The sequence below is a fragment of the Chiloscyllium plagiosum genome, unplaced genomic scaffold, assembly GCF_037043375.1.
Source record: "Chiloscyllium plagiosum isolate Xiang-an unplaced genomic scaffold, Cpla_swu_hap1 HiC_scaffold_28, whole genome shotgun sequence".
Taxonomy (NCBI): Eukaryota; Metazoa; Chordata; class Chondrichthyes; order Orectolobiformes; family Hemiscylliidae; genus Chiloscyllium; species Chiloscyllium plagiosum.
In genome coordinates this window covers 5,668,256-5,685,806 of record NW_028270166.1, presented here as the reverse complement: position 1 = coordinate 5,685,806, position 17,551 = coordinate 5,668,256, and the positions used below count along the sequence as shown (strand labels likewise).

Sequence of the window (17,551 nt, the reverse complement as noted above, 5' to 3'; positions counted from 1 at the left end):
TAAATTATGAGGTAACAGGGCAGAGAACCGAGGGCATGGGAGCTGGGTAGCGGCTGTTAGAACTGGGCTGCGTGAATATTGCAGTCGGTGGATTTTAACTGATATAAAAACATTTGAAAGTAAATCCTTTTAATTGCTCCTGTTCTTTGACACAGTGTGATATCACTGGCAGTGTGAGCAGTGAGTGTGTTCCTTATTATCACAGTAACAGCAAACACAGCTGTAGTGATTGTTACTGGACAAGATACTGTTGGTTGAATTATTCTGAGGAATGCCAGACTTATATCATTTGGAGTTGGGATTGTGAGGCCTGTGAGGATGGAAATGATGACCAGACTGATTGCTGGGATGGCAGATCTATGTATGAAGATAGAATGGAGCGGTTAGGACTATATTCACTGGCATTTAGGAGAATTGTGGAGTGGAGGGAGATCTCATAGTAACCAATAACATTTTAACAGGACTAATCCACCCACGTTTACCATGATGTTCCTTATTGGGGGATAAATCGAGAACCGTCTAAGGATATGGGGTATACCATTTAAGTCTGAGATGGGGAGAAATGGCTTCCCCCAGAGAGTGGGGAGCCTGTGGAATTCTCTGCCACAGAATGAGGTTGAGGCCAAAACATTGTTTTCAAGAAAGACTCAATATAAATATATAGTTGTAGAGTTATACAGCAAAGAAACAGACCCTTCGGTCCAACTCATCCATGCTGACCAGATATCCTAAATTAATATAGTCCCATTTGCCAGCACTTAGACCATATCACTTTAAACCCTTCCTATTCATATACCCATTCAGATGCCTTTTAAATGTTGTAATTGTGCCAGACTCCACCGCTTCCTCTGGCAGCTCATTCCATACACCTACCACCCTCTGTGTGAAAACATTGTCTCTTTGGTCCCTTTTATATCTTTCCCCTCACCTTAAACCTATGCCCCCTAGTTCTGGATTCCTCTACCCCGGGGAAAAGACCTTGGCTAGTCACCCTATCCATGCCCCTCACGATTTTATAAACCTCTATAAGGTCACCCCTTAGCCTCTGACGTTTCAGGGAAAACAGCCCCAGCCAATTCAACCTCTCCCTATAGCTCAAACCCTCCAACCCTGGCAACATCCTTGTAGATCTTTCCTGCACCTTTTCAAGTTTAACAACATGTGTCTTACAGCAGGGAGACTAGACTTGAACACAGTATTATAAACGTGGCCGAACCAATGTCCTGTACAGTTGCAACATTACATTCTAATTCCAGTACTCAATGCACTGACCAATGAAGGCAAGCGTACCAAACGCCTCCTTCACTATCCTGTCCACATGCAACTCTACTTAAAGGAATAATGCACCTGTACCCCTAGGTCTCTGTTCGGCAAAGTCCTTAGGGCCTAATGAGATCAAAGGGTATGGGGAGGAAGCAGGAACAGGGGGCTGAGTTGGATGATCAGCTGTGATTGTGTTGTCTGGTAGAGCAGACTCAATGGGCTCCTGCTCCTACTTTCTATGTTTCGATAAGAAGAGCAATGTTAATAAAATCGGTGGGTTTGTTATGTTACAGTCTGCCAGCACGTGTGTACAGTGGGACACGTCAATGAAGAGTGTAATGGCTGTGTCTGTGACCGACATGTTTTACTGGGCACGGTGCATTCAGCAAATGGAGTCCCCATCAGCCGGAGTCGGATAGCGATGGAGGATCAGCCGCATCTGACAGTCGCCATGAGCAACAAAAGCGGCTTTTTCAAGATCCCTGGCATTTGCGCCGACAGTAGGACCCGTCTCCTGGTCGAAAGTGCAAAGTTTGCCCCCTCTGTCTTTCAAGCAGTTCAGAACGGAACAGAGTCGTCAGTGGTGAAGGCAGTTCTTGAGAGAGCTGGTTAGTAACTATCTCAAAAGTTTCATCTATACTTGGGCAGTCAATCCTTTCACTAACTGTGCTCAAAATCTTCAAAGACAGAGGCAAAGCTACGAGCGATGAGAGAGTGGCAGACATCACCCCAGACCCTTCAGATTATTCCACTGTTCAAACACGTTATATCACATTATTTCAAATGTACTTGCCTACCTTCCCTTCCCTTCTTGTCACCCCTACCCCCACCAAATTTTAGTTGACACTCAGTACCCTCAGTCAAATTTCCAGATTCCAGCAACCCCCTTTTTTATTTCATTCACAGGCCTGTGGGTGTCACGGGCTAGAACAGGCCTTTGTCATCCACCCCTTACCACCCAGGGGGAGTCATGTTTATGTCAGACCAGATACAGGTGGCAGGTTTTCTTCCCCAGAGGGCACTAGTAAACTAGATGGGTTTTTATGACAATCACCAATGGTTACATTGGTCACCATTAGAGTAGATTTTTAGTAATTTCATATTTTACCATCAGCCACGGTGAGATTTGAACCTACGATCCCGGATCCTGAGGCTCTGGATCACAAAGGCAGCAACACAGCCTCCCTCTATCCATTGCTTTCTTTCACACTTTCTTTCTTGTTAAGCCAGTCCCTAAAGCTACATCTTTCTGTGTTTTCAGCCACCTCATCTACAAACTCCTTTTGCAGCTTGTTGTCAAATTCTGGTTTGTAACACTCCTACAGGGCAACCTGAGACATCCTATTATTCTAAAGTGCTATGTAAACACAGTTGTTGTTGTTGTTACGCAGTTATCATGTGAGAAACGCCACATTCAATTTGAACCTTGAGTTTTAACAATCCCAAAACCATTAGTCATAAGACATAGGTGCAGAAATAGGCCACTCAGCCCATCGGGTTTGCTCCACTATTCGATGAGATCATGGCTGCTCTGATAATCCTCAACTCCACTTTCCTGTCCTTTCCCCATAAACCCTCAATATTCTAGCCCCTCCCGCTTACTGATTAAAAATCTGTCTATCTCAGCCTTGAATATATTTCATGACCCAGCCTCAATGGGCAGTATTTAATTGATGTGGCAGGGGACTTGATGGTGGACTGGAGGCCCAGCATGAGGCCAAAGCTCCCTCCCTTTGGGAAGACCCACTGTCTTAACTGGGACTTGTGCTTCTTAAAGACAGCGACAGACTCCCTCCAGGAACATGGACCCTGGGAGCGAAAACACTGCTTGCTGTGAGCTGTTGACCAATCAGAGGCTGGGCAACACTTTGCTGCTCAGCAGCTCTGCTGGGAGCAGGTGGCTGCTGCTGGTAGTGCACCCATTCTATGTTCAGGATCTCACCATTGAACGCAGGGGTAGTTGAGTGATGAGGGAGAAGGAGAGCGAGCAGCAACTCCCTTCCCACTTCCCAAAGCTGGGTCCTTCAATCAGGCACTGAGTTCCTTTGAACTGAGAAAGCTTATAATTAACCCTGACAGGGTTTGTCCTGTGTTTCTCTTGCCTGGCACTTATTGAGAGTGCCCCACTGCTGACAGGGTGACACCCTTCATTGGACAACCAGTTGGGTACAGGGCAGGATGGTCATCTATGAGTTTTCCCACCAGGCACTTAATCTGGACAGTGGTGGGCATGGTGGCTGGGTCTTTTGTCTGATTGAAAGTCCAAACTGAGGTGGGCATTAAGTTCTGGACAGTAATGTTTCTGTACTTTTCAATGTTCTGATCTCAGCTGCCCTCTCCATCCTTTGTTTCTCTCTCTCTCTTCAACAGAAAAGCCCTACCTTGTGAAACACCCCGAGACAAAAGTACGATTTGAAGGTGAGCGGGTGTCCTTCTGTTGCAAGGCCACTGGATCTCCATCTCCACTTCAATATGTGTGGTAAGGCGCTTTGTTAAGATTTCTTTTTGTCTGTTTTGGCTGCCCACGAAACCGATCCACTTCCTTCTGCAGCTGCAGGACCTGGACAGAGATGGAGTTGAGTTTGGGTTTTCCGAAATTTGAAACTATCCAGGATTAAACCAATTTGTTCTGTATCCCCTCCGCCACCTTAACACTTCAGCCCCCTTGCCTACTGTCGCACAGTAGCAGCAGTGTGTATCATAAACAGGATGCATTGCAGCATTCATCAAAGCTCCTTTGACAGCACCTTTCAAACCCATGACAACTACCAGAAGAACAAGTCTCGAAGGTGCAAGGGAACACCAGCAGGTTCCCTGTCCAACTGCAGTGGTTCAGTCCAGTAGCTCAACACCATCCTCTCAAAAGACAATTAGTGATAATATTAGAAAACATGTGACATTCTGAGGGGTCTTGACAAGTTGAATGTGAGAAAACGTTTTCTCTTGTTGGAGAACCAAGGCTCAATATTTAAAAATCCAGGGTCACCCATTTGAATCAGAGATAAAGCAACTTTATTTTTGGTTAAGACTTTAGAACTTTTTTCCTGAAAAGGCTGTGGAAGCAGTGACATAGAATCCCGACAGTACAAATAAAGGCCATTTGGCCCATCAAGTCTGCACTGAACCTCCAGAGAGTATTCCACCCTATCCACCTCCCCTGCACACTACAGGCAATTTCTCATGGCCAATCACCTGACCTGCACATCTTTGGATTGTGGGAGGAAACTGGAGCACCCGGAGGAAACCCACGTAGACACGGGGAGAATGTGCAAACTCCACACAAACAGTCGCCCGAAGCTGGAATCAAACCTGGGTCCCTGGTGCTGTGAGGTAGCGATGCTGTGAGGTAGCTGTGCTAACCACTGATGAAAGGTCCCGACCTGAAACATTGACTCCCCTTCTCCACTGATGCTGCGTGACCTGCTCCAGCTCCACTCTTTATCCACTCTGACTCTCCAGCATCTCCTAACCATTGAGCTACTGAGCCAGCCCATCCTTGAATATTTGTAAGGCAGAGGTGGAGAGATTCTTGATGTGAGGGGCCGTGAAAGGTTATCAGGAGTCGGTGAGAACATGGATTTGAGGTTACAATCAAATCAGCCTTGATTTTACTGAACGGCAGAGCTGGCTCAAGGGGCTGAATGGCCTGTATACGTTGATTGTGAGCATTAAACGCATTACTGCATCAAGATTATCAACCCTGTAGGATTCCAACAATCAGGGACCAGATTGATAGCTGCACTTATTCTAAAAGAGATAAGGTTTTGAAGCTTTCTTTGAATACCTTTGTTTGTTGATGGGTCAAAGTGTGGCTCTGGAAAAGCATTGCCAGTCAGGAAACATCCGAGGAGCAGGAGAGTTGATGATTCGGGCATAAGCCCTTCATCAGGAATAACTCTAATCCTGTCGCATTCCTGATGAAGGTCTTATGCCTGAAACATTGACTTTCCTGCTCCCCGGATGCTGCCTGACCTGCAGTGCTTTTCCAGCATCACACATTTTGACTCTGACTCTCCAGCATCTGCAGTCTTCACTTTTTCTCCTTGTCTGTTGATGGTCCAACCAGGGAAAGAAGAATCTGTTCCCCTTCTGGCTGCGGGGAAGATGGGGCTCTGTAAGGATGGGTGTGTGGGGTGAGCAATGGTGGGAGTGTGAGAGGGTGAGGGAGGAGGAATCTCCCCACCGTATCGACACAAGCCCCATAGCTCTTATCCAAACAGTCAGGTTTCCCTGTGTCATGTCACTGTCTAACATTACCATCTTTTCTTTCTGCCCATGCCTGCCCTTGCTCCTTGACTTTTGTCCAGGTATCACAACGGCACCCTGCTGGACACTAAGAATGAAGAAACCCTATTGCTGAAGGACTTGCAGAGCTGGCAGGGAGGGCAATACCAATGCAAAGTTTCCAATGGCATCAGCTCCATCAAATCAGTTCCAGCGACTCTCACAGTTATAGGTGAGTGATTGTACATGGAATATTCAGTTCCAGCTCTCTCTTATTCTCTCACTCACTCACTCTCTCTCTCTCTCTTTTTTTCTCTTCCTGTCACTCTCTGCTGAGGCACTCAGTCCTGGCTGTCTTTCTCTGTCTCACACAGACACATGGACTCACTCATTCACACACACCGACACACACCCACTCACTCTGTCTCTCTCTCACACACACACAGAGCCACTCACTAACTCGCACATGGACACACAAACACACTCTCACACTCACTGATTCAATCATTCTCTCTCTTGACATGCAATAACCCATGTACATGCACGCACGCACACACTTATGAACAGCCATTACAGAATTCCTTTTGTGTCTTCTCTCTCCCAGTCACATAAATATTTTGATTCCTGCTGCTTTCTAGCCAACAACAGCATTGCAGTTTCTTCTATAAGTGGCCATTTGTCCCATCTAGTGCATGTCTTTGGTCTATCCCACTGGAATAGGATATTCCCCAGTGGTGAATGAGTGTGTGAGATCAGTCCATGGAGAGTCAGTTATGAGTGCAGAGTTCACAGATTCTCCAGGCCCTGAGCCTGTTTCCGTGGTCATGGGCAGAACTCGTGTGAATTGTTGACACCAGACGTGCCATAAATAAGAAAATCGAGTGGAGATCAGCTGATGGGCGAAGTCCAGCTCCGAGCTGCCAGAGGTTCAGCTCCTGCATGAGGGAAGTGGAGTGAGGGAATGCCTTGCTAAAGTAGACACTGGTTGGGAATGGAGAGAGAGAGAGAGAGAAAGGTGAGTCGAGGGAAATCCAATAATTTTTTTCCTCGGCCTGAAGGTCCAACTCCTGCCTTTCCATAAGCCCTGATGAAATCCCCCAAACACATAACAGAGTATTCCCTCCTGTCAGGTTCCTGAATCCTGTAGATTTGTTGCAACTCAATACTTGACACTGGGAGAGCTTTGCCTACAGGCTGTTATTTAAAATCACAACCTTGGCCAGTGAGCTTCACTGAACCAGGTTTCTGTTTGTCTTCAGTAAACATGAGCCTTCACTTCCTTCACTCTCTGAAGCTAAGATGCCACCAAATGGGAACAATGTGGAGTGGGACTGATTTTTAACTCCTCCCTCACACCGTCCGGGTTGAACATGTGGGAAAGAGAAGCATTAGAATTAAAATTGTTCCTCAGGATGTCAACACACTCCTGCATTTCCAGCAAACATCACTCGATAGTACTAAGGAGGAGACACCCACCTGCACCTGCCAGAGACCCAGCACAGGCCCAGGGCTTGTTTATTTCTGCAGCTTTAGTTCTACACTTGGCCCCTGTGTTTGCTGCAAATAACATCCAAAGACTGAAGCATTAAATTGGATAAATTAATGAGCAACGCTAAATACATTCATCACACATTTGACATCGCATTCTATTACTGAAAGGATTTTTCTTCGCTATTCAGACAGATACACAATTAATTTATGAATCATTGCACAGATTAGCTCAGACATAATCTTATTGCAATAATGCTTTGTTAATGCAACTGCTGAAAAATAAAATTACCTGGCATCATGCCAATACTCTGTAATTTACAAAGCTCAAGGCTGCTGAAGTGAAACAGAATAACCAAGGCCCAGCATGCCGTGTGACCATTATTCAACTGTGCATTTATGTAGCACCCTTTACATTTATTAGCTGTCCCAAGGCATTTCACCAGAGCGCTAAAAGATATGGAATGAGCTTAAGACAAGTGACTGAAGAGCTCAGCCAAAGAGCTGAGAACTGTCCTAAGAGAGAAGGGAGGTGTGGGGTCTTGTGTACAGTGGATAAAATCCTGACCCTGAGGTGAGAACCTTTTGATTGGGGCTTATCAACCTGTCAATCAAATGGTCATTTGGTGACTGGACTTGGAGTGTCACTGAACTCTTTCATCTTGCACTCATCAGGACAATTTGCAAGAATACCAATTCAAAAGGAAAACAAATACAGAGTATCTGGTACAACTCAACAATATAGATGACAGCCATTTGTTGTTCATTTCTCAGTGTAACAGCCTGAGCAATCAGTCAGACTGACCGGCTTCGAGTTAAAACAAAACTTGATAGTTAACTGTCAGTTATCAGCATTCTCCATGGCAACACCTCCATCTATTAGAGTGCTCATGCCAAATAACTAATACTATCTTCTTGTGCAGCACAAATGTTGGTTTCCCTCTCAGATTGAAATTTTTGCAAATTATCCTAATGAGTGAGAGATGAAAAATTTTGAGAAAATGGGCCTTTTCTTTCTGTGATAATGTGTAAATCTGTCTGGTGGACAGGAGCCTGCCAGTCTCCCGTGCCAGATGTAGAGTAGTGCCACTCTGGTTAGCCTCTGGCAACACGCTGGGGACCTACATTCCACATTCCCAGCACCTGAAATCCCCTCTAAACCTCCTACCCTTCACCTTCCAATTATACCTCCTCCTTATTGACCCTGCAATTCATTTCTCACTAACTTCTCAGTGAGTGAGAGAGGTGGAGAGATTTAGGGAGTAAATTTCAAAAGCTCAGGGTGTTGACAGCTAAAGGCTTGGCTGACAATAATGGAGCAATCAAAATTGGTAATAGAAACACAGAAACATAGAAAATAGGTGCAGGAGTAGGCCATTCAGCCCTTCATTCTGCACCACCATTCAATGTGATCAATGCTGATCAGGCAATCGCAGTATCCCACTCCTGCTCTCTCCCCATTTCCCTTGGTTCCTTCAGACGCAAGCGCCATATCCTGGTCCCTCTTGAATATATTTAATGAACTGGCCCCCAACAACTTCCTGTGGAGACAATTCCACAGGTTTACAGCTCCGCGCGAGGAAATTCTTCCACATCTCAATCCTGAATGGCTTCCCACTTATTCTTAGACTGTGACCCGAGTTCTGAACTTTTCCAACATTTTTGAATATTCTCCCCACATCTAGCCTATCCAATCCCATCAGGATTCTATATGTTTCTGAGATATCCCCCTCATTCTTCTAAATCCCAGTGAGTACAAGTCCAATTCCAGTGGATCCAATGAGTCCAGTGATGGTCATCGGGGAATGGGTGCAGACACCCTGCAAGGTTGTGTGGTTGGGGGAAGTAAGAGAGACAATTCAGGAAGTGAAACGTCTTGTCTGATACATGGAAAATTTTAACATAGCTCTTATTCTTAGTCATAGGTGTGTGCAGCACGGAGACAGATCCTTCAGTCCAATTCATCCATGCCAACCAGATATCTCAACCCAATCTAGTCCCATTTGCCAGCATTTGGACCGTATCCCTCTAAACCCTTCCTATTCATATACCCATCCAGATGCCATTTAAATGTTGCAATTCTACCAGCCCCCACCACTTCCTCTGGCAGCTGATTCCATACACACACCACCAACAGTGTGAGAAAGTTGCTCCTTAGGTCCCTTTTATATCTTTCCCCTTTCACCCTAAACCTATAACCTCTAGTTCTGGCCCCCCCCCAGGGAAAAGACCTTGTCTATTTATCCTATCCATGCCACTCATGATTTTATAAACCTCTATAAGGTCACCCCTCAGCCTCCAATACTCCAGGGAAAACAGCCCCAGCCTGTTCAGCCTCTCCCTGTAGCTCAAATCCTCCAACCCTGGCAACATCCTTGTAAATCATTTCTGAACCCTTTCAAGTTTCCCAACATTCCTCCGGTAGGATTCTCACATCTCAGCTGAAGGAAAGGACGCTGATCAGCCATGATTCTGTTGAATGGTAGAGCAGGCTTACTGGCCGAACAGCCTACACTTGCTTCTATATCTTATGGTCTTTTGGACTCCTTTTCTTTTTTTTGCAAATCATCCCCTTCCCAAGTGGCTATTCCTCACATTAGAGGAAAAGGAAAGTTGGAAAGCTCAAGGAAAGAGCGAGCATGATAGCTGACCCACTGAAAAAACAATTCACTAGTGGCATGGTATAAATCTGAGGAATTTTCCAACACTACCCAGAACAAATTTACAAGACCCTAACCCTTGCTGTTGTTATATTCAGTTGCAATTGCACTTTAACCATGGGGAACCGCGACTGAAGTATTTCACATGTAGGCTGCTTGTAACTGGCAGAGGCAGCAGGTGTGAGATATTAATGAAGTGGAGAACTCTGAACAATTACCGACCAGTCGTAGCTGAAATGTGGTCCCATGATGGACCAATTAAGATATATTCCAGTGATTTATCAGGAATGCTTTGGCACAGGGAAAAACATTCCTGGACTTATGGAACTTGCACATGTGGAATCTTTGCCTCATTTTCTTTAATTGTCTTGTGCCAGGCGCTTGAAGCCGTTCGGAATTTCCATGTTTCGGCATTTTGTTGTGTGTCCCAACCCCCACCCCTCACCTCCTGCCTCCCATGGGGGTACAGTTTGCTCCTGCTCCCCCTACAGCTGACGTGGATGGACTGGGTCATTCTGACAATGCTGCTGAGAAGTTGCTGTGTAACAATGGGCAAACCTGTCCTCACTGAGGACAATGGTGTGATTGTAGTGCCACTAGATTTAGAAACCAGAGAGTGTGGGGACATGGGTCTGAATGCCACCAAGGCAGTGGTAACCTTTGAGTTCAGTTAAAATGATAGTTTAATAGTAGCCCCTGTCAATTGTCAGTAAAACCCCCCGCCTGGTTCATGACTGTCCTTTAGGGAAGGAAATCTGCCATCCTAACCTGGTCTGTCCTACATGTGATCCAGGTCTATAGTAACATAGTTGGCTCTTAACTGTCCCCTGGGCAATTAGAGATGCCCAGCCAGCAACAGTCACACGAATAAATTGTTTTTTTTAGAAGTAAGCTCCAGCTACACTGCAGGAAAGACAGTAATTACAATGATTTGGAGATGCCGGTGTTGGACTGGGGTGTAAAATCACACAACACCAGGTTATAGTCCAACAGGTTTAATTGGAAGCACACTAGCTTTCGGAGCGACGCTCCTTCATCAGGTGATTGTGGAGGGCTCAATCCTAACACAGAATTTATAGCAAAAATTTACAGTGTGATGTAAGTGAAATTATACATTGAAAAATTGATTGTCTGTTAAGCCTTTCATCTGTTAGAATACAGTGATAGTTTCACTTCTTTCATGTGTAAATCACAAAACCTTTTTTTTAAAAAAAGTTGCATTCTCGGGTTAGCTGTTAACAATGGTGATAGCTGGACAATATGTTGAAGGTGTTGGCCCTCTGTGTTCTCTGTCTATGACCTGATGTTTAGATTGATTCTAATCTTAAAAAGTGAGATAACGGAGTTTTACATAAATTCATGCAGTTTTTGAGCAAAGTACAATGTAATCCTGCAAGTACAAATTCACCCCACAAAATATGGGTCTTTGTCTGTGTGTGTGCGTCTGTCCGGGTTGGGGGTTGTGAATGTGAGAAAGTGTGTGTGATTGTGTGTGTGTAGTGAGTGCAGAGTGTCTGTGAGGCGGTGCGTGTAGGAGTGTGTCTCTGTAAGGGAGTGTGTGGGTGTCTGTGTGCGCGTCTGTGTGTATTTCTGTCTGTGTGTATAGGAGTGCCTGTGTGTGTGTGAGAGTGTGTGTGTATGTAGGAGTATGTGTGTGTGTGTATAGTGCAATGGTGGTCACCTGTAATGTGACATGAACCCAATCAACCAGGACCTTGGGTTCATGTCACATTACAGGTGACCACCATTGCACTATACACCCACACAGGCATTTCTATACACACGGACACATATACACACAGACGCACACACAGACACCCACACACATCCTTACAGACATACATACTCCCACACTCACACATGCACCCCCTCACAGACTTAAGACACTCTGCACTCACTACACACACACATACACTTTGTCGCACTCACAACCCCCAACCCAGACAGACGCACACACACAGACAAAGACCCACATGCACACATATATTTTGTCGGGTGAATTTGTACTTGCAGGGTTACATTGTACTTTGCTCAAAAACTGCATACATTCATGTAGAACTCCGTTATCTCACTTTTTAGATTAGAATCAATCTAAACAGCAGGTCATAGACAGAGAACACAGGGGGCCAACACCTTCAACATATTGTCTAGCTATCACCATTGTTAACAGCTAACCCGAGAATGCAACTTTTTAAAAAAAGTTTTGTGATTTACACATGAAAGAAGTGAAACTATCACTGTATTCTAACAGATGAAAGGCTTAACAGACAATCAATTTTTCAATGTATAATTTCACTTACATCACACTGTAAATTTTTGCTATAAATTCTGTGTTAGGATTGAGCCCTCCACTATCACCTGATGAAGGAGCGTCGCTCCGAAAGCTAGTGTGCTTCCAATTAAACCTGTTGGACTATAACCTGGTGTTGTGTGATTTTTAACTTAGTAATTACAATCATAGAGCTGTACAGCACAGAACAGACCCTTCAGTCCCACGCATCCATCACAACCAGATATCCCAACCTAATCTAGTCCCATTTGCCAGCACCCAGCCCATAACCCTCTAAACCCTTCCTATTCATGTACCTATCCAAATGCCTTTTAAATGTTGCAATTGACCAGCCTCCACCACTTCCCCGGCAGCTCGTTCCATACCCGTACCACCCTCTGTGTGAAAAAGCTGCCCCTTAGGTCTCTTTTATATCTTTCCCCTCTCACCCTAAACCTATGCCCTCCAGTTTTGGACCCCTCCCCCCCCCCCACCGCTCCACCGGAGAAAAGGCCTTGTCTATTTATCCTATCCATGTCCCTCATAATTTTGTAAGCCTCTATAAGGTCACTCCTCAGCCTCTGAAGCTCTGGGATAACAGCCCCAGCCTATTCAGCCTCTCCCTATAGCTCAAACCCTCCAACCCTGGCAACATCCTTGTAAATCTTTTCTCAACCCTTTCAAGTTTCACAACATCCTTCCTGTGGCAGGGAGATCAGATTGATGCTGCATTTTCTCTTTTTATTTCTATTTTCTAGCACTTGCAGTATTTTACTTTTGGAAATGATTTAACTCCTGGGCTAATAAACACCACAAACAATGTTGTTTTCATCTGACTGTTGACTCTTGGAAGTGGTTCAACTAGAATTAGCCCCATTACTGTGCCCTGGCTCATCTTGTTAGAGGGCCAAAGATTGTGTAGTTATGTCTCTCGACTTCAGTTTAAGATGGAAAGGTTTCAAAGGCTGCTTCAGAGTCTTTCACATTAGCGTCTGCATAAAGTTTCCCTGCAAAACCACCAGCAAGTTTTATACATGCAGAACATCATTAAAAAAGAGAGAAAAAGGCAACTGTTTTCAAGGTGTTGACAGATATATAGCATCCTGCCAAAACTGAACAAAATGTCCCTTGTAGCAGAACAGCCTAAAAAATTAAGAAGTCCTCAGAAAACTTGGAGTGCAGGTGGAGCTGTAAATGGAATACCGCTGGGTAACCAACCTGATATATACAAAAAAACATTTGAAGTATTCATTAAGAATAAACGCCTTTGGAATTAATGGTGTGGAATGCTCACAATTGATTTTGAACTTTTCAGAAAGAAAGCTGCTGTGAACCTGACTGATGTTCTTCCAGAAGATCCTTTATTGAGGCAACAGCACAAAGAATTCAAGCTTCTAACGGGGAATTTAGGAAAAACTTCTTCATCCAGGGAGTTAGGAGAACTTGGAACTTACTCCCACAGGAAGGGGTTACTATTGCGATGTTGAAGGGGAAACTGGATAGACCCATGAGGGACAGATGAATAGAAGGATAGGGAGAGGAGCAGGTGCTGGAATCTGTGCCGAAAACAACAAACTCTGGAGATCACAGCGGGTTAGACAGCACCCAAGGAGAGAGAGCAAACCAACATTTTGAGTCTGGATGAGCTGAGCTCTGATGAAGAGTCATCTAGACTCAATGTTAGCTGGCTCTCTCTCCATGGATGCTGTCTGACCTGCTGGGATCTCCAGAGTTTGTTGTTTTCAGGATAGGGCTGAGGTGAACAGGAGCTGCAACAAGTTTGAAGAATAAACATCAGCACGGGCTTGAGATGAACTTTGTCTAATCTTGTCAACTTTCTTCTTCACCTTTCTCCTCAGCCAAAGGGCGGCCAAATTGCAAGTCACAACCACTGCAGCATTTCGTCAAACTGCCGGAAAACTGCTTCCAGAAAGCAACCAAATCCTTTTACTACAACGTCGGGAAGTGCCCGAACAGTGGGTGTGCAGGCAACCTGAACTTTGATCTGCGTTGCAAGGACAGCACAAGGTATTGCTGTGGAGTGAAGCGTATGAAAGATGTGGAGATTGCGTGTGAGGGATACACCCTTCCTGTCAAGGTGGTAGCAAGCTGCAGCTGCAAGAAGTGCCTGGAGCCCAAGGTATTGATCAGAGGGAGGGCAGTGGCAGCAGATAACGGTGAGCCACTGCGTTTTGGACAGATCTTTGTGGGTAATGAGAGAGTTGGCCTAACAGGCTACAAGGGGACCTTCACTATACAGGTCCCTCAAGAAACAGAAAGGCTTGTTGTCCAGTTTATCGACAAGTCAAACAAATTTGTTGACACTGTTAAAGTCTTTCCCTTTGACCGAAAGAGCGGGGCTGTGTACTTTGAAGTTAAGTTATTGAGGAAATCCAAGCCAATTGAGATTGACTCCACCAAAGGTATCACCATTCCATTGGGAGAAATGGAAGGTGAAGACACGATTGGAAAGCTGGAAATTGCACCCAATTCCTTTCGCAGAAGCAATGGGGAAAGTTACCAAGGGAAGGTCAAAGCCAGTGTGACGTTTTTGGACCCGAGGAACATCACTCTCGCCATGACTGCATCGAGCGACCTGAGCTTTGTTGATGAAGAGGGAGACATCCTGCCTCTGAGGACCTACGGCATGTTCTCGGCAGATTTCCGGGAGGAGTTATCGAACGAGGCCCTCGAAGCGTCCAGCGTCAAGGTCTACCTCGACACCAACAGTGTCAAGATGCCAGAGCACGTGGAGAAGATGAAGCTGTGGTCCTTGAACCCGGACACCGGCTTCTGGGAGGAAGAGAGTCTTTTCCACGTCGAGAAGAGAAAGCGCAACAAACGCGAGGAGAGGACATTCCTGATCGGTAACATGGAGATCCGGGAACGCCGGCTTTTCAACCTGGATGTCCCGGAAGGCAGGCGCTGCTATGTAAAAGTTAGGGCCTACATGAGTGAGAAGTTTTTGCCCAGTGAGCAGCTGGAGGGAGTGGTGGTAACTCTGATCAATCTGGAGCCTTTACCGGGCTACACGGCCAATCCACGGGCATGGGGCCGCTTTGATAGTGTGATAACAGGGCCTAACGGGGCCTGCCTGCCCGCTTTCTGTGATGCGGTCAGGCCGGACGCTTACACGGCCTATGTCACAGCCACCTTAGGAGCAGAGGAGCTAGAAGCCGCTGCCTCGAGCCCAAAAATGAACCCCAACATCATTGGGGTGTCTCAGCCCTTCCTGGGGAAGCTGGACTACAGGAGGACGGACCATGAGGATGAGCAGCTGAAGAAAACTGCTTTCAAAATTAATCTTGCAAAGCCCAACGCGAACAACATCGATGAGACCAATGGGCCGATATATGCCTACCAAGATGTAAGGGAGTGCGAAGAAGCCCCGATCTCGGCCAATCATTTCAGGTTCTACAAAGTGGAGAAGGACAAATACGAGTACAATGTGGTTCCTTTTGAGGAGAATGACTTGACCAGTTGGACGGGGAACTACCTCTCCTGGTGGCCCAATCCTCAGGAGTTCAGGGCTTGCTACATCAAAGTGAAAATCAACGGGCCGCTGGAGGTCATGGTGAGGTCACGCAATGCTGGGGGTACTCACTCTGAGACGGCGGGTCAGCTGTATGGTATCCGGGATGCCCGCAGTGTCCGCGATATGACCAACCACAACGTGTCAGCTGCGTGCCTGGAGTTCAAATGCGGGGGCATGCTGTTTGACCAAAGCTCAGTTGACCGCACTCTGGTGACCGTGATCCCCCAGGGCAGCTGCCGGCGGACGGGGATCAATACCCTGCTGCAGGAGTACCTTCGGCGACACCCCCCCTCGGCCGTCAACAACGAAACGTCAGCTTTCAGCATGCTCGCCCCTGTGGACCCGCTGGGCCACAACTATGGCATCTACACGGTCACCGATCAGAACCCCAGGCTGGCCAAGGAGATTGCCATTGGCCGCTGCTTTGACGGTACCTCAGATGGCTTCTCCCGAGAAATGAAGGTGGACGTGGGAAACGCCTTGACCTTCAGCTGCCAGGAGAAGCTGGTGACTCACCAGAGCCTCTTCCAGCGGCTGCAGAGCTCTCCGGCTGAGACCCTGACGGAGATTGGGGCGGAAATGAGGAGGCAGACGCTAATGCGACCCGCTCAGTCCCGGATTGTAGCCTATCCCTCAGGTCAAAGGAGTCGCAGGGCCCGGGTTCCCAGCCGGAACATGAGAAGGAGTGAACTGCCCAGACAGTAGATTGGAATGGACTCTTCCTGATCCTGAAGTGAGAGGTATATATTAAAATCTGTATATAGGGAACTCAACAGTCATATTCTTGTTTACTAAGGGAAATCTTTTTTGGTCAACATGTGAGGAATTCTTCAGCACCAAATATAATCCTTCAAGGTCAGGCTCAGCTATGTTTATTGCACATTCTGTTTGAGGCACTTTAATGTATTGGACTTTCACCTCTGGGATTCAGAACGGAATTCACATCAAACTGATGGATGGAGGTTCCTGCTCCATATTGCTCACAGATCAACTGAAGAAGGTGGGCATAGGGTACTCCCAGGCAGTCCCTGGCAGAGTTGGGCTTGGAGCGCCAAATTCTCCAGGATTTGGCCCACACTGACACTGACTCTCGGAGTTCCAGAAGGTGTCAGGGAGGGGTGCAGGTCGTCTGATGCTATTGTTCAAACAACACATCGTGACCAGAGTGGTCATCATGGGGCTCTGCTGACCATGCTGTTCAAAGCATCCGATCATCGCAACAGTGGATGCACTTGTTGTAGAAACTCAGCTGAAACAAGTCTTCGATGTTGTCTTGCTGTTTCGTTCATGGGGTGATCTCTTGCTGTTTGTGTATTTATGCTTCCTGTGTTAATAAGCTGCCTACATAGAGAACATGACTGGAGAACTCCATTTGTCTTCCTTTGCTATTGTATGAGTTCCATTATTTTTCTGGCCTCATTTCAGCAATGCTTTGTTTGCTTTTTTCTCCATCGCCATACCCTTAGGAACCTCTGTCAACAATTTAGAAGCAATTTTCTTTCTCTCTCCCAAAGCTCCAAGCTCAGAACCCACTTCAGACCAGACACAGATTCTCATCTCAAAACTCAAGCTAATAGTCATTGGAATGTTGTTCTGTTTTATAAAAACACTTTTTTTTGGGCTTGGCCAACCCTTTTTGTTTTGGATTTATGAACAACTTTTAACATTGAATGTTCCTGCTTTCTAGAGTAGCATCGTGTTTAAACTGGCTTCCGTTTACTTTGATGTTATGAAAGTGACAAAGACCAGGATATTCTAGTCTGCAATGTCACGCTAAATGGAAGCAGGTTGGATAAAGTAAAGGATGCCTTAGTAAATGGTAGTCTAGTGCAGTGGCTGTTTCATTAAACGAGTAATTCGCCTGGCAAGAGTTCAAATCCCCACTATGGAAATTCGAGGTCTTGAACTCAGTTTTATTTTTTAGTGTGGTAAGAAAAATCTGATCATCAATCTATGAAAAACTTCTTAAAACTCAACTTGATCACCAATGGATTTATAAGAATGAGGTAGCCATCTTTACCTGCTCTGGGTTTGTTTGATTTTAATCTCACAGCATTAGGCGAGTGGCTGGAGGTGAGGAAGAGGAGAGAAGCAATCAATTTTGGACACATG

General features: G+C 45.9%; 1 protein-coding gene and 1 long non-coding RNA gene across 4 annotated transcripts in view; one reads left to right on the top strand and one right to left on the bottom strand.

Annotated features, from left to right (window-relative positions):
- The window catches only part of LOC148142488 (uncharacterized), a 61,835-nt gene extending 56,761 nt beyond the window's left edge, over positions 1-5,074 (bottom strand). The window contains exon 1 of the long non-coding RNA XR_015751797.1: positions 3,645-5,074. This is a non-coding gene — a long non-coding RNA (uncharacterized LOC148142488). The remainder of the gene's footprint in view (positions 1-3,644) is intronic.
- The window catches only part of cilp2 (cartilage intermediate layer protein 2), a 38,915-nt gene extending 22,110 nt beyond the window's left edge, over positions 1-16,805 (top strand). For all 3 annotated transcript variants that reach the window (XM_043721474.2, XM_043721473.2, XM_043721472.2), the window contains 4 exons: positions 1,557-1,871; positions 3,634-3,742; positions 5,571-5,719; positions 13,764-16,805. In XM_043721474.2, the coding sequence (XP_043577409.2) occupies positions 1,557-1,871; positions 3,634-3,742; positions 5,571-5,719; positions 13,764-16,144 (2,954 nt within the window). In that variant the 3' untranslated portion in view covers positions 16,145-16,805. The remainder of the gene's footprint in view (positions 1-1,556; positions 1,872-3,633; positions 3,743-5,570; positions 5,720-13,763) is intronic.
- Positions 16,806-17,551: the final 746 nt, after the last annotated feature.